The sequence below is a fragment of the Corythoichthys intestinalis genome, chromosome 2 (genome assembly GCF_030265065.1).
Source record: "Corythoichthys intestinalis isolate RoL2023-P3 chromosome 2, ASM3026506v1, whole genome shotgun sequence".
Taxonomy (NCBI): domain Eukaryota; kingdom Metazoa; phylum Chordata; class Actinopteri; order Syngnathiformes; family Syngnathidae; genus Corythoichthys; species Corythoichthys intestinalis.
In genome coordinates, this window is record NC_080396.1 from 74,841,547 (window position 1) to 74,858,984 (window position 17,438).

At 41.3% G+C, this 17,438-nt stretch overlaps 1 protein-coding gene across 3 annotated transcripts in view; it reads left to right on the forward strand.

Annotated features, from left to right (window-relative positions):
* eps8l3b (EPS8 signaling adaptor L3b) overlaps positions 1–17,438 on the forward strand; it is a 64,671-nt gene that overhangs the window by 29,652 nt on the left and 17,581 nt on the right. For 2 of the 3 annotated variants that reach the window (XM_057823705.1, XM_057823707.1), the window contains 10 exons: positions 551–615; positions 678–836; positions 8,369–8,518; positions 10,502–10,587; positions 10,650–10,732; positions 13,835–13,930; positions 14,413–14,522; positions 16,759–16,885; positions 16,954–17,024; positions 17,101–17,175. In XM_057823705.1, coding sequence (XP_057679688.1) covers positions 551–615; positions 678–836; positions 8,369–8,518; positions 10,502–10,587; positions 10,650–10,732; positions 13,835–13,930; positions 14,413–14,522; positions 16,759–16,885; positions 16,954–17,024; positions 17,101–17,175 — 1,022 coding nt within the window. The remainder of the gene's footprint in view (positions 1–550; positions 616–677; positions 837–8,368; positions 8,519–10,501; positions 10,588–10,649; positions 10,733–13,834; positions 13,931–14,412; positions 14,523–16,758; positions 16,886–16,953; positions 17,025–17,100; positions 17,176–17,438) is intronic. The other variant, XM_057823706.1, reaches the window with a different exon arrangement.

The following is a 17,438-nucleotide window of genomic DNA, read 5'->3' on the forward strand; positions in this document are numbered from 1 at the left end:
TATGATTCTAATTCACATAATAATCCTATTTAAGACTTTTTTTCTCCTGTCGTACGCACTTTAAGCCTTATGTGAAAAATTGGGATTTTTCCCTTTAAAATATCGGAAAGTCAGTTACATGCGATGACATTTTTCTGTTTTCATTTTTAGGTTGAGGCAACCAAGGGAGAAAAATTGGTAAAAAGCAACCAATAAATTACTTTTAAAGTAACTTTGAAAATAAAGTATTCAGTGAAGTAACCAGATTACTGTTTGAGGCATAATCAGTAATTAAATCACTTTTTCAAGTAATCTTTGACAACACTGCCAACAGTATACGTTTGATCACTGATTTTTTGACATTTTGGGGGGAAGCTGAGCTTCCGTTGCAGTCTTAGAGCAATCGCCTTTGCATTGGAGTATTCTGTTCAGGTGCAACTCCAAAAGGGAAAATACATAAATGTTCGAGGCTGCCATGTTCTCTAGGAGTAATTTTGGGTTCAGTGAGACAAAGAAATGCTTTTTGTGCTTTATGTTGATTCATCTTGTAACATCGACCCTCTTTGTCAAGTGCAGAGAAAGGAGTACTCGGAGTCGCTGACCAGGCAGTCCGACAACATTAACGTCAAAGTGGAGGTAAAGTAAAACTGTGGACACAAACGTGTCCTCCGCCTCACTCTCCGACTCCCACCGCGCAGCACTTGCTCACCTGCGAGCTGGACGGCCAGCAACTGGCAACGATGGATGACTGCGTGGCCAAGCTCCAGAGACTCAATGCTAAAGGTCGCCTGTGGTCCCAAGAGATGATCATGGAGGTCCAAGGGGCGTACCTGCTGCTCCTTGACATTGAGAACAAAGTTAGTAACTCTGTCCATCCATTTTCGACAAAGCGTCTTCTAGCCTCCTTTTCATAGGGGTGGTCAGATGGGTACAATGACAACTTACAAGACTGACATTGTGCACACAGACTAACAAAAAGGAACCCACCAAAATAACTTAAATCAATGCTGCCGATGGCTGCACGTAACGTTTAATTGATGGAAAGACCATAATCACTCACGGTGCAGAAATAAAAAGGAACAATAATCAATTAAAAACTCATCACAGAAAACCACTGCATCACCAGGAAGAAATAGCCACTATAAAAATTAACAAAACACATCATTACAATTCAAAATCTGTGTGAAAGCCAAGCAAAATTGGGAATTGTCATTGCATTGGCATGTCCTGTGATTGTCTGTCTGTATTTGTAATGTTTTGGTCTCTCCCGAGTGGCTCTTTGGGGTAACAAGTGTTATTTCTTTTATTTGATGACAGACATTTTCAGCAGGCCTGAGAACGAAAAGTTGTATTTGCCATGTGGCAAAATGGATTTTACCATGTGGCATTTTTTTTGCCATGTGGCAAAATGGATTCTGCCATGTAGAATTTTTTTGCCGTGTGGCAAAATGGATTTTGCCATGTGGCATTTTGTTTGCTGTTTGCCAAAATGGATTTTGCCATGTAGCAATTTTTTTTTTGCCATGTGGCATTTTTTTGACATGTGGCAAAAACGATTTTGCCGTGTGGCATTTTTTTGCCGTGTGGCAAAATGGATTATGCCATGTGGCACTTTTTTGCCGTGTGGCAAAATTGATTTTGCCATGTGGCATTTTTTTGCCGTGTAGCCAATTGGATTTTGCCATGTGGCAAAATGGATTTTACCATGTGGCATTTTTATGCCATGTGGCAAAATGGATTTTGCCATGTGGAAAAATGGATTTTGCCATGTGGCAAAATGGATTCTGCCATGCATCATTTTTTTGCCATGTGGCAAAATGGATTTGGCCATGTGGCATTTTTTTTGCTGTGTGCCGAAATGGATTTTGCCATGTGGCAGAATGAATTTTGCCATGTGTCATATTTTTGCCATGTGACATTCTTTTTACTTTTTTGTCCTTTGTTGCGACTGTCATTTAAAAAGGAATGATTGTGACAAGTTTGTTTGTATTAATATTATTATTGATGTTTAAGATTATTTGAATTTTTTTTTTCCTGAGGTTTGAGGAGTTGTGTGTTCTATTGGTTTCATTCTTGCTGCTTCGCTACTGTGCAGACGTCTCTCTGCTTTGCTCCTGCTTCTCAAGCTTCAATCATCTTTTTAATCATTTTTAATCACCTCTAAATTACTCAGGAGGTCTTGGAATTATCTTTTAATCATGTTTATATTCAAACAAAGGCTTTTTGAGCATTTTTGAGCCTTTTAAAGTGCTTTTTTGTCGTTACTGGAACACAAGTCTGCCTTATCGGAGCTGAGGAATTCGGCTAACGAAAGCTAAGTAGCAGCAACATGCCTCCCCTGTCAATGGATGATTACCACAAACTGCTCCAGAAGATAGCAGTACTGGAAACAAAAATCTACCGGCTTGAAGTGAATATGGAGGTAAACGGACAGCTCGGGAATGAAACCACTCTGCCGATCTCCCAAAACAGCGAGTGGGAGCGGACCCACAGAATGCAAACAAACACCATCGAGACTCAAAGGGACCCTGGCAGAACCCAGCACTGGCAGATTTACGATGAAAAGGAATGGCCACCTCTGCAGAAGAATGCGTCATCTACTCCGGCACCAGAAGGAAAATTATCACAGATCAAGGCAACAACAAAGGCTCAAAGCAAAGTGCCTCAAGCTGCTGGAATTCTACTGGAAAATAGATTTACGCCACTCTCCGAGACTCCTGACCCAGGGAAAGTTGGAACACCCAGCTCGAAAGAGAGGTACGATGCTAATGCATGTGCTAGCAGGCTACAGAGAAAGCGACCCAATGGGCCCCGCACTCTGATAGTGGGCGACTTTGCTGTGAATGGGATGAAACACTTTTGTAGCAACAATACCAGAGTATGTTGTTTTAACAAAGCTACGGTGTCTGTTATCTCTGAACGTATCCTGAGCATTGCTGCTCAGCATCCAACAGCCACTAGTCTGATAATACACACAGGAGCCCTCGATATTGCGAAGCAAAAATCAGAGCTTTTAAAGCAAGACTTCACTGAACTGATGAACAAAGTCGGAACTTTAAATACTGAGGTGTTTTTCAGTGGACCCATACCCGCGCCCAGGCTGGGGGATGAAAGTTTCAGCAGAGTGATGATGCTTAACAAATGGCTCAAAGCAACATGCGCTGGACAATCGATGTACTTCATTGACAATTTCAACATATTTTCAGGGCGCAGGCACCTCTTTAAGAACGATGGCCTTCACCTAAATAAGGCAGGAGTGCGGTTACTAAGCAGCAGCATGTTTTATCTCTTGAGGCACAGACAGTCTGCTTATCTCGAGGAAAGGAGGCAAGCTGTCCCAAAACATCGGATAAACATGGTGGCTGGGATGAGTGCTGAATCAGACAGTGTGCACGCAGGATCAAACTCTCCTCCAAAAATGGAGCCGATAGTCGCTGAAGGGGAAGTGACTAAGCTAGCCCCGCCAGGCTGTGACCAACCCTCCTCTGCTGAGGCTCCACTGCCTCAGCGGAAGGAGACCCTGGTAGCAGGTGATCGACCCCCTTCAGACGAGACTCAAGAAGTGGCTCCATCAGCTCAACAGGAGGAGAACGACCCGACCGTGCAATCCTCTGCTGTCGAGGCCCCATCCAGCACCAAATCCTCGCACTCCAAGACGCCACCATGCCGCCGACTCCAGGCTAAGGCCCCATCCAGCCCCAAATCTTCACACTCCAAGACGCCACCACGCCGCCGACTCCAGGATAAGGCCCCATCCAGCACCAAATCCTCACACTCCAAGACGCCACCACTCCGCCGACTCAGTCAGGCTAAGGCCTCATCAAGGCCTAAATCCCCACAGTCCCGGAAGCCACCCCGCCGACGACTTAGTTTGGATGGAATAATGCGTCAACCTGATTGGGACTCCATGGGTCTAGATAGCAAGGTTAACCAGTCTCTTGATCTCCTCAAGTTCATGTCTTCGCTTCCACCCTGTACCTGCCACACCCGACAGGTGCCAGGGGAAGATGGCAACAAACCAACCAGCCTCCACTGGAATTCTCTCGGGGCAAAGCCAAAGCACTACAACTCTGGAACTACACGGTATTATCCTTCTATGGAGGAAGCCATGTTTGCGACACCAATATGATGTGCACCGGGTCCAGGCTGTGACAACATTACAAAGACTTTTCTGTCCCAGCAAAAGCCGGGGCCTTATGGAGTACAGTATGTATGCTCAACAATCCCAGTGGTGATAAACAACAAAAAAAGGGCTAGACTGGTGAGAAATAAAAAACGTTCAATAAATTCTGCCAACCTGTTAACCATAGTATGTCATTCCCAAAGCTCACAAGTGAATCCAGTCTGGCATCTCCAATTGGCTCTGCTAAATATTAGATCTTTAGCTGGCAAATCTTTCTTAATTAATGATTTTATCAGCAAACATAACCTTGACATGATGTTCCTAACAGAAACTTGGTTAGATCAAGATAAGAGTTCGACAGTTCTGATCGAGGCAACCCCCGCAAACTTCAATTTCTTTAGTGCGCCAAGAACCCATAAGAAAGGAGGTGGGGTTGCCAGTCTGATCAGGGACAGTTTTCAATGCACGAATATTTCATGTGGTCAGTTTGATTCCTTTGAGTATATTGTCATTCAGCTAAAAAGCCCTTGCAGAGCTGCCTTGGTAACAATTTACAGACCACCGAAGTATAACACAATGTTTTTTGATGAGTTTACCAAAATACTGTCTTCCGTGTGCATGGACTTTGATTGTGTTGTTTTAGTGGGTGACTTTAACATTCATGTTGATAATCCTGAAGAAGGATGTGCTAGAGAGCTTTTAAATATTTTGGATACATTTGGTTTATCTCAGCATGTCACAGTTCCAACACATAACAGAGGGCACATACTGGACTTAATAATATCCAAAGGTCTTAACATCTCTGAGGTCACAGTGAATGATGTTGCTCTGTCTGATCACTACTGCATTATGTTTAAAATGACCACCCCTGTCCATCCTCTGAAAAGGGAAACCGAGGTGATTAGGAAGCGTTACATAAGTGATAACACATGTGCGTTATTCACACAGGCCTATGCCTCATTATTAACCCCTACAATAGCTCCAGTGGAAGAACTTGTAAATAGTTTCAGTTCCGGTGTGATGACTGTAATGGACACTATTGCCCCGATTAAGACAAAAACTTTGTCAAGAAAGAAGAGGTCACCCTGGAGAAATGCCATACTAGCTATAAAACAAAAGCAAGTTTGTAGACGAGCAGAACGCAGATGGCGAAAAAACAAACTCCTAGTTTTTTATGATATCTACAAAGAGAGTCTTCGCAAATACAACCAGGAACTGAAAAATGCTAGACAATCATATTTTTCAGAGATCATTAGTAGAAACACCAACAATACTCGCACACTATTTTCTGTTGTTGACAAACTGACAAACCCACAAGCATCAATACCTCAGGAATTGGCATCTGAGGTGTCCTGTAATAATTTCGCAGCATTTTTTACACACAAAGTACTAATGATTAGACAGACTGTGTGCAACTCCGGATTAACAAATGTTACACTAAATGCCTCCCAACATGTCCCCCACGTCAGTCTTAGACAGTTCAGCCTCTTGGACTATGCCACTTTAACAGAAATTGTGTCGAAACTAAAGCCCACAACATGCTGCCTTGACATCCTTCCTTCAAACTTTTTCAAAACTGTTTTTCATTGCATAGCCCAAGACATACTTCAGATTATAAATACTTCCCTCCAAACAGGAGAGTTTCCTCAGACTTTAAAAACTGCAGTAATAAAACCTCTCCTAAAAAAACCTAATCTGGATGCCTCAACCATTAGTAATTACAGGCCAATATCAAATCTGACATTCCTGGGGAAAATTATCGAAAGGGTTGTGTTTGAACAGATCCAGACTTTTATGATCCAAAACAATCTTTTTGACTCATTTCAGTCTGGATTTCGGCCACAACACAGCACCGAGACCGTGCTTATCAAAGTCCTAAATGATATTCGTCGGAATACCGATGCAGGCAAATCATCTGTTCTGCTACTATTGGATCTCAGCGCCGCATTTGACACGGTTGATCACAACATACTACTCAGCAGATTGGAACAGTGGGTAGGGCTTACTGACACTATTCTTCAGTGGTTCACATCCTATTTACATGATAGGGATTTCTTTGTGTCAATCGGAAATTATCAGTCAGAACGAACCAAATTCACGTGTGGAGTCCCTCAAGGGTCAATTCTTGGACCACTCTTATTTAACATCTATATGCTTCCGTTAGCTCAGATAATGGAACAGTATGACATCTCCTATCACGCCTATGCAGATGACACACAACTGTACATTTCTGTGTCCCCACATGATTATAGTCCCTTAGTCTCCCTGAGTAAATGCATTCATCAAATCAATGAATGGATGTGCCAGAATTTTCTCCAGTTAAATGTGGAGAAAACAGAGGTGATCATTTTTGGGCCAAAAAAGGAAAGGTCAAAGATAAGCAGCCAACTTAGCACAATGTCACTTACAGCTACAAATCAAGTCAGAAACCTTGGCGTAATTATTGACTCAGACCTAAAATTTGATAGCCATCTAAAGTCCGTCACTAAATCCGCTTATTACCACCTAAAAAATATAACCAGAATTAAGGGGCTTCTGACTCAACAAGACATGGAAAAACTTATGCATGCATTCGTTTTCAGCAGATTGGACTACTGCAACGGTATATTTACAGGTCTTGATAAAAAATCAGTCAGGAAGCTGCAGCTAGTACAGAATGCTGCAGCCAGAGTCCTCACAAATACAAGGAAGCTGGACCACATTACACCGGTTTTGAAATCGCTACACTGGCTTCCAGTGAGTCAAAGGATAGACTATAAAATACTACTGCTCGTCTACAAAACACTTAATGGCCTTGGACCAAAATACATGCTTGACTTGTTAGATTCCTATGAGACATCTAGACCCCTAAGGTCGTCTGGAACGGGTCTTCTGCATGTTCCAAGAACAAGAACCAAGCAGGGTGAGGCAGCATTTAGTTATTATGCTCCTCACCTCTGGAACAAGTTACCCGAACGTCTGAAGTATGCTCAAACCGTTAGCTCCTTTAAATCAGGGCTAAAAACGCTTTTGTTTAGCACTGCATATCCATAACTGTCTATATATTTCAATCTACCTGCCTTCTATTCCTCTTGTGCTTATCTCCATTGCTGATTTCAATGATTATTATTAGTAGTAGTTTTTGCTTTATTTCTATTTTTGTTTTATTTTTATCTATTTATTTTTATTCTGTGATTAAATGCGATCTTTTGTCTTGGTTTTTACGTTGTGTTGATTTAAATGTGATTTTTATGGTTTTCATGTGATGTAAAGCACTTTGAATTGCCTTGTGTTGAATTGTGCTATATAAATAAATTTGCCTTGCCTTGCCTTACATGTGGCAAAACGATTTTGCCATGTGGCAAAATGGATTTTGCCATGTGGCATTTTTTTTGCCGTGTGGCAAAATTGATTTTGGTTTGTGGCATTTTTTTGACCATGTGGCCAAATGAATTTTGGCCTCATCCTCTTGACAAATATCAAAATAACTATCCAAAAACATGTATTATATGTCATTGTATTGCTCTCGCCAAGACGTTGGAGCTACTGTAAGCCTTAGCTAGATGGTGAGCTTAAGCTCCGAAATGACGATATTAGATGTCCGTGTGGTTTGCTGACTTTATTCAGCTGTTCATGACATCAACACTTGCAGAATGAAACAAATAAAAATAAAATTAAATCAGTTTAATCTTCAGTAACAGCAATTCAAATTTGCGTGTATAACTAGCCGCTGATACAGCAACAACAATCCACACAAACGATTAGCATGTATCAGTTAGCACATCATCAAAAACAATCACATAAACTCGCCCTAAATATCTGATCACAATTAAAACGCACAATAAACATTACAAAAGGTGTTATATACAGATGTTGCCTCTGTGGATGCTTCACAAGCAAAAAATGTGCTTTCGTTCACATCTCGCTCTCACTCGTCTGCATGACTTCACCATGGGAGCAAATGCGCTCTTCTTTGTGTTTCGTGTGCGCAAATACTTTGTTCTTTGTGTGGAAGTACTACCCACTCTATGCTTCCTGCGGCAAAATAAAAGCATGCGTCACAAAACAAAAGTAAACATTATTAGCGGATGAGACATAAAGTCGAAATCACATAAGTCAGGTACGTCGTAACCTGGAGACTACCTGTACTGTATCCACTTATACAGTACAGTAAGCAACAAAGTCCTACTACAAACAATACTAAGCAGAAAAGTGGCCAGTAAATTTCTCGATGCCAGCCTTGGCTCCCCCTGGTGGCGTCATTGACAAGGGTCTCTTGTCTTACAGGCAGAGCTGGAGGCTCTCCCGCTGCTGAACATCCAACAAACCAAAGCAGTGTTGGACAGTTGTGCTTACGACTCCCTGCTGCTGCTCACCGCCAGGGAACGAAGCAAGCGCTTCCCCCAGGTCTTCATCTTCCAGTGTGAGGAGATGGGGGTGAGTCATCGTCCTCGAAGTTTAGGCAGCCCTGACAAATTGTACATTTTCACTTACAGTGGTATGAAAAGGTATCTGAACCTTTTGGAATTCTCACATTTCTGCATAAAATCACCATCAAATGTGATATGATCTTTGTCAAAATCGCACAGATGAAAAAACTGTCTGCTTTGACTAAAACCACCCAAACATTTATAGGTTTTCATATTTTAATGAAGATAGTATGCAAACAATGACAGAAGGGGGAAAAATACGAAAGTGAACCATCACATTTAATATTTTGTGGCCCCTCTTTGGCAGCAATAACTTCAACCAGACACTAGGGTTTTACTAACCTATCCTAACCCTAAACCTGGAGGAGCTGCAGATTAGTCTGGCACAGCGATCAGGACAAATCCTGGCCTATTCCTCTCTACAAAACTGCTGAAGTTCAGTCAGATTCCTGGGATGTCTGGCATGAATCGCTGTCTTGAGGTCATACCACAGCATCTCAATGTGGTTCAAGTCTGGACTTTGACTTGGCCACTCAAGAATGTGTATTTTGTTCTTCTGAAACCATTCTGAAGTATTTACTTGTTTTTTGGATCATTGTCTTGTTGCAGCATCCATCCTCTTTTTAGCTTCAACTGTCTTAAAGAAGGCCTCAAGTTTTCCAGCAAAACATCCTGAAAAAACATTTGAATTCCTTCTTCCATTAATGATTGCAGGTTGTCCAGGCCCTGAAGCAGCAAAAGCAGCCCCAAATTATGATGCACCCCCCACCATGCTTCACGGTAGGGATGAGGTGTTGGTGTTGGTGAGCTGTTCCATTTTTCCTCCACACATGGCATGACATGTGTTACTCCCAAACAATTCTACTTTGGTTTCATCAGTCCACAAAATGTTGCCAAAACTTCTGTGGAGTGTTCTAGGGGCTTTTTGTGAGCATTAAAAGAGCAACAATGTTTTTTTAGACAGCAGTGGCTTCCTCGGTGGAGTCCTCCCATGAACACCATTCTTGGTTTAGTTTTACATATACTTGATGAGTGCACATAGATATTGGACTGTGCCAGTGATTTCTGTAGGTCTTTAGCAGACACTCGAGGGTTCTTTTGTACCTCTCTGAGTATTCTGCACTGAACTCTTGGCGTCATCTTTGGAGGACGGCCACTCCTTGGGAGAGAAGCAACAGTGTCAAACTCTCCATTTGTAGACAACTTCTCTGACTGTCGATTGATGAACATCCAGACTTTTAGAGATGTTTAAAAAAAATAAATCTTTTCCTAGCTTTATACAAATAAACAATCCTTGATCTCAGGTCTTCAGACAGCTCTTTTGACTGAGCCATGGTGCACATCAGACAATGCTTCTCATCAAGACAATTCTTGCCTGGTGTGTGTTTTATAGTGGGCATGCAGCTTTAAACCACTCATCAGTGATTGGGCACACACCTGACTTAAATTGTTTGGTAAAAATTGGTTTTCAATGCTCTTTAATTCTCCTTAAGCACAGGGTTCACTTACTTATTTCCCCCCTTCTGTCGTTGTTTGCAGGCTATCCTCATTAAAATATGAAAACCTCTCAATGTTTGGGTGGTTTTAGTTAAAGCAAACACTGTTTTTTTCATCTGTTTGATTTTGACAAAGATCAGATCACATTTGATGGTGATTTTATGCAGAAATGTGAGAAATTCCAAAAGATTCAGATACTTTTTCATAACACTGTATAAATCATTGGGTGATGGGATCAACAACTTAATTTTGATACCCCCCCCCCCACCACCACACACACACAAACACACAAAAGGTAGACAGAGTATGATTTCAGAATTGAAACGAGCTTTATCGGACTAAACCAAGATACGCTATAGGGATTGAAACAAATTTACACTGGAGCAAAAATTTGGGCACCCTTGTCAAACCAAAATTGGCATGTGAGCTTCCAAGAAAAAAACATTCTTCAGTCACTGCCTTTTCAATAACCCAAAAATCATTTTTTAAACAGGCAGACCTTCTCAAGAGTGACATAGATAAATTTATCCAACGTGGAGGCGGTGTTGTGGAACCACGCAGAGAGCAGGCAATCATGAGGTACACAAAAATGCAAATCAAACTCCTGGCCAAGTGAAATAACGTTTCCTCCTCATCATTAGCCCACAAGCTGGAGCTCTGCAAGTAAGAAACCAGGCTCTGCCACTGGAGAGGCCCGTCCCGCAATGGGCTGAAAGAGATCCTGGTAAATATTTGTAGTTCTGTTGAAATCCATTAGAATATGCTCTTTCGACCACGTTTTCTGCATTGTTGTTTTCTTCAACGTTGAGGATCACAAAAATATTTCGTCGATGAAGAATTTTTTCATGACAATGACGAGACGATAACGAGCTAAAAAACGTGTCTTGGAAGACTAAACCGTAACAAGACGAATGCCAGTTTTCGTCATGTGTTTGCAATGTGTGACATTTTCTTATCGCACCTGTAGTGAGTCAGCCTGCATCATAGCAGTGTTTGGCTGTGTCACTCATGTGATGTTTTGCGCTTCTCCCTCACTCCCTTCACAACTGTTGATGATGTCCTTCAAGATAGGTTGCGCTCCATCTTGCTTCTTCTTAAATGTTGTCTAGGTTGTCCGATAATGACTTTTTAACCGATATCCTGATATTATCCAATTCCAAAACCCCGATACCGATATCAAACCGATAAAGAAATATGCGGTCGTGCACTTAATGTTTTATATATATATATATATATATATATATATATATATATATATATATATATATATATATATATATATATATGATCTTTATTCCGGTGTCACACAGGGTGTCCATAGCACACAAACCAACAGAAAAATGACATAAGCAAACACAGGAACAGAGCTACAAAAGAAAGAACATTAAAAAGGCACAAACTATCTGTGCACAACAAACAGACTTTTACGCCAATGGTGCTAGTGTCTGTTATTTTCATTAAAACACTATTTTCAGACTCATTTAATCGACACATGAACTTATTAGCTGAAACAACTTACAGCCTTACTCTGCTGGCCAAAAGTATTGGCACCCCTGCAATTCTGTCAGATAATGCTCAATTGCTCCCAGAAAATGATTGCAATTACAAATGCTTTGGTAGTATTGTCTTCATTTATTTTGCTTGCAATTAAAAAAACACACAAAAGAAAATGGGGGGAAAAAAATAAATCATTATCATTTTACACAAATCTCCTAAAATGGGCTGGACAAAAGTATTGGCACCCTCAGCCTAATATGTGGTAGCACAATCTTTAGACAAAATAACTGCGAACAACCGCTTCTGGTATCCATCAATAAGTTTCTTACAATGCTCTGCTGGAATTTTAGACCATTCTTCTTTGGCCAACTGCTCCAGGTCTCTGAGATTTGAAGGGTGCCTTCTCCAAACTGCCATTTTAAGAACCCACCCCACTGGTGTTCTATGGGATAGAAGTCTCCAGTGCTTTCTCTCAAACCATTTTCTAGTGCTTTTTGAAGTGTGTTTTGGGTTATTGTCCTGCTGGAAGACCCATGACCTCTGGGGAAGACCCAGCTTTCTAACAATGGGACCTACTTTACACTGCAAAACTTGTTGGTAGTCTTCAGACTTCATAATGCCATCCACACGGTCAAGCAGTCCAGTGCCTGAGGCATCAAGGCGACCCCAAAACATCAGGGAACCTCCACCATGTTTGACTGTGGGGACCGTGTTCTTTTCTTTGAAGGCCTCGTTTTTTTCCCCCTGTAAACTCTATGTTGATGCCTTTTCCCAAAATGCTCTACTTTTGTATGACCGGAGAACATTCTTCCAAAATGTTGCTTTCTCAGGTAAGTTTTGGCAAACTCCAGCCTGGCTTTTTTATGTCTCTGGGGAAAAAGTGGGGTCTTCCTGGGTATCCTATCAAAGAGTCCCTTTTCATTTAGACGCCGACGGATAGTCCGGGTTAACGCTGTTGTACCCTCGGACAGCAGGACAACTTGAACTTGTTTGGCTGTTAGTCAAGGTTCTTAATCCACCATCTTTCCTTGAAATCTCTCGTCATTTTCCCCCCCCACATCTAGGGAGGTTAGCCACCGTGCCATGGGCTTTACACTTATTGACGACACTGCGCACGGTAGACATAGGAACATTCAGATCTTTGGAGATGGACTTGTAGTCTTGAGATTGCCCATGCTTCCTCACAATTTTGCTTCTCAAGTCCTCAGAGAGTTCTTTGGTCTTCTCCATGCTCAATGTGGTACAAGCAAGGACACAGGACAGAGGATGTGTCAACTTTAATTTATTTTAACTGGCTGCAAGTTTGATTTGGTTATTGCCACCACCTGTTATGTGCCACAGGTAAGTAACAGGTGCTATTAATTACATAAATTAGATAAGCATCACATGATTTTTCAAAGGGTGCCAATACTTTTGTACGGCCTATTTTTAAATTTTTTTTTAAAATGATCATGATTTAATTTTTTTCCCAGTCCCTTTTATGTTTTTTCACAAAATAAATGAAGATATTACTACCAAAGCATTTGTAATTGCAATCATTTTCTGGGAGAAATTCAGCATTATCTGACAGAATTGCAGAGGTGCCAATACTTTTGGCCAGCAGTGAATGTGGGCCAAACCAGAGCGCAGCTATCCTTTATCCATGTCAGACATCTGAGTCTGGTCTTCAGTCATAGAAGGCGACAGTCCAGCCAGACCCACCCACTGCCAGAGGGCAGAGTATCCTACGTCATTAAACAAAATACAATACTTTTGGACTTTTTGGATAGTTATTTTAGAATTTATGGGTACTTATCGGGTTCATTCTTACTTACATCGAAGTTCAGGTTTCGTCGCAAGCGTAGGAACGGAACTCGTTCGTAACCCGGGGACTACCTGTATCTTTTGTTCAATAACTATGACTGCTGTGCAAAACTGTGACCAGCCCATGTGCAAAGGCATCTATCGGCAGATATATCAGCTACCCGCTAATATCTGGCAACTCTACTGTTGACGTGTTTTTTGTTTTTGTTGGCGAAGATTATGGTTTACACTAGTCATGCTCCGTGCTTCCAGTTGCAAATAAAACCATTGAAACCCCTTGCCAAGTGGGCGTTGTTCTTGTGCATTCCAAATAGTTGGATACCTTTATTTTTATTTATTTTGGACTAAAACCTTTGAATTTTTACCGGCAAAAACATTTTGAGTATTCGTCGACGAGATGTCACCGACTCGCTCGTTTTGGAATAACTAAAATATGACTAAGACGAATAAATATTTCATCCATAGGACGAAAATTAAAAGGGCTGCCAAAAACAACACTGTCTGTAAATACACGTTCATGCTTTAGGAGGTTTCCGCCAGGCTGGACCTCGTGTTGCGCAGAGAGAGAGAAGTCCAATGCCGCCAGAGCGCCCCATCCCGCAGTGGACCCAGAGAGAACCTGGTAAAAAAAACAAAAAAAAAACTTCACATAATCAACTCTATTTTGCAAAAGATTTGAATGTGTGATAAACAAAATATTCCTTTTCAGCTGACTTTTTTGAAGTATTTGAGTGGTAAAGAGCTGAAAGAGCTTTTATTCAGTGGCACTGTTATCCAATTTCAGTCCGTTTGGCTACGTTTTTCTTTAGCACTCTAGTAGTAGTAGTCGTCTTAGTAATAGGCAACCATTTTTTTTAAAGTCAAGTTTTCTTGTTAAAACACTAACTCAACACATTAACAGTAGATATATTCAACAGAAAATTATATTCAGTCCAGAATTGTAAATCAGTAGCTTGTTGTTTTTGGCTAAAAGCTAAACTAGCAGCTAGCAAGCAATGGCTAGCTTGAGAATGCGAATCAAAACTGTAGCTTTGTCCTCATACTTTTCATGGAAACACTTTCATTACTCAAAACTTATTGTGTCAAAATTCATTCTTTCTAAAGACATTCCTCCACCTCCTCGTTTTTTCGCCCCGCAAGAGGAAGCCGGTCCCCAACGTGACCTCAGCGGACACCGCGGCAGTCCTGAACTGACAGATGTTGAGAGGAATACGGTGAGCGCTACTAAGATAGTTTAGTCCATGGGTGTCAAACATACGGCCCGCTAGAGGGGCGGAAACGGGATGGTTCTGCCTGATAGGCACCTTGTAGCTCATTCATACTGTACATACAGAATCACGTGCTTTTATTTTGACAATGGTACCGTAAAAACAGATTTGTGTGACCGAGTGCGCGTACTATTGCACTTGGCTCACTTTAGTCTCTGCAATTACATTCGTTCATTCGCCCCCCAACCCCCAGTCAAAATGGCGGCTTCAATGAGTTAACAAGGAAGTGACCCAAAAATGCCCCGAAACCAACAGGAAGTGACACGGAATCAACAGGAAGTGACATGGGAAATGCTCCAAAATCATCAAAAAGCGATCAATGAACAGGAAGGGATCTGGGAATGGCCCATAAATGAGAAGGAAGCAACCCACCTCACCAATGAAGTGGAAGCAGCCCAGAAACAAAAAATCAACAGGAAATGATCCACAATAAACAGGAAGTAACCCAAAACAAACAGTAATTGACCCAAAAATGCCCCAAAATCAAAAGGAAGCGAACCAAAAATCAATAGGAAGTAACCCAAAATAAAGATTAATTGACACACACAAGCCCCTAAATCAACAGGAAGTGACCTGCAATCAACTGTAAGTGACCCAAAATAAACCGTAATTGACCCAGAAATGCTCCACAATCAAAAGTGACTCGCTAAGTGCACCAGAAATAACAGGAAGTGACCTGTAATTGCCCCAAAATCAACAGGACATGACCCAAATAAACTGTAATTGAACCAGAAATACTCCAAAATCAAAAGTGACCCCTAAATGTACCAAAATCAACTGGAAGTGACCCAAAACCAACAGGCAGTAACCAAAACACTAACAGTAATTGACAAACAAATGCCCAGATATCAACAGTAACCCCAAAATCAATAGGAAGTGACCCAGAAATGCCCCAAAACCAAGTGTAAGTAACCCAAAATGAACAATAATTGACTCAAAGTAACAGTGACCCCTAAATGCACCAAAATCAACAGGAAGTGACCCAAAATCCCCTGTCAGTAACCCAAAATGAACCGTAATTGATACAGAAATACTCCCAAATCAACAGTGGCCCCTAAATGCACCACAATTAATAGGATCTGACCCATTAATGCACCAATATTAACAGGAAGTAACCCAAAATAAATAGTAGTTGACCCAAAATCAACAGGAAGTAACCCAAATTGAACAGGAATTAACCCAAAATAAACAGTAATTGACCCAGAAATGCCCCAAAATCAACAGTGACACCGTAAATGCACCAAACTTAACAGGAAGTGACCCATAAATACCCCCAAATCAGTAGGAAGTGACCCAAAATAAACAATAATTGACCCAGAAATGCCTCAGAAGTAACAGTGACCTCTAAATGCACCAAAATTAACAGGAAGTGACCCATAAATGCACCAAAACTAACAGGGAGTAACCCAAAATCACCCGTAAGTAACCCCAAATAAACCGTAATTGACCCAGAAATGCTCCAAAATCAAAATTGACCCCTTAAATGCATCGAAATTAACAGGAAATTACCCATAAATGCCCCATAACCGACAGGAAGTGACCCAAAATCAACCGGAATTGATGCAGAAATAGCTCAAAATCAACTGTTAGCAACCCAAAATAACCCCAATTGACCCAGAAATTCTCCAAAATCAAAAGTGACCCCCTAAATGCACTAAAATATACAGTAATTGACCCAGAAATCCCCAAAATCAAAAGTTACTGAGCCCTAAATGCAACAAAATTAAAAGAAGATAAGCTGGAAGTGACTCCTTAATGACCCAGAACTACCCCAAAATTAACAGTAAGTAACCCCTTTAATGCTAAAAAAATCAACAGGAAAAGATCCAAAATGTCCAGGAAGTGACCTGTAAGTTTCCTAAAATGACGTGGAAGTCACCCAAAATGAACTCATTGCCTACGATTGACAACAATAGACGTCCAATTCACTTAACATGAGCGAACTACCTGTGAGTGCTAATCTTCTAGTGCCATTGACAGCACAATGGACATCTAGCGCTGTCAATAACACCCAGTGAGTTCACTTATTTAGCCCAAATTTTAAGTGGTTCATCCCACGTGAGATGAAATTGCCATGAATGTGCCCCGCCAACCAAACCGAGTTGGTTTAGTCTCAGTCTTCAGAATCAATGCTTAAACGTCAACTTTTGATCACATTTTCGCTTGCGTTTCCTTCCCACAGGAGATTTTAAACCACATTTTGAACGATCTGGAGGTCTTCATGGGCAAAGTGTTGGCCGCGACGGCCACTCCCGCGCAGGTCGACAAAAGCAAAAAGAAGGTTAAAAAGAAAAAAAACAAGAATCCAGGTGAAGTCTGTTATGTGTTGACGTTGGATTTTCTGTACGCGCTACTTGACGTGTTCATTTGCCTGCAGTTGTCAGCATGCCTCCTCCTCAGGAATTCATCTCCTGTCTTCAGAAAATCAAATATGGGTTCAATCTGTTGGTAAGTGAGCGGATTTCCTTCCGGGCGTACAGAAACTGACAACTTACGCACGCGTGTTTTTAACTGTTTACAACAGGGGCAACTGGATGGCTCACTGGTCAACACCAGCGCTTCTGACTACGTCCACTACTTCTTCAACAGTTTAGCAATAGTGAGTGCTCCATCACAAATCTTCACATCTCTACAGAGATAGCAAAAGCACTTACACTACAGTACAGTGGTACATCACCACATTAAATCTTCTGTCACGTTTACTGATTGCCTGTAGTAGTGTAGTGTTTTGTCTAGGGTTGGGCATCGTTTGAATTTAAACGGTTTCGATTCCGGTTCCAAACGATTCTCGATTCTTATTCTTTTAATAGGCAGTATCAAAAATTGCATTGTTTATAATAATTTCTTAACTCGATTATTTTT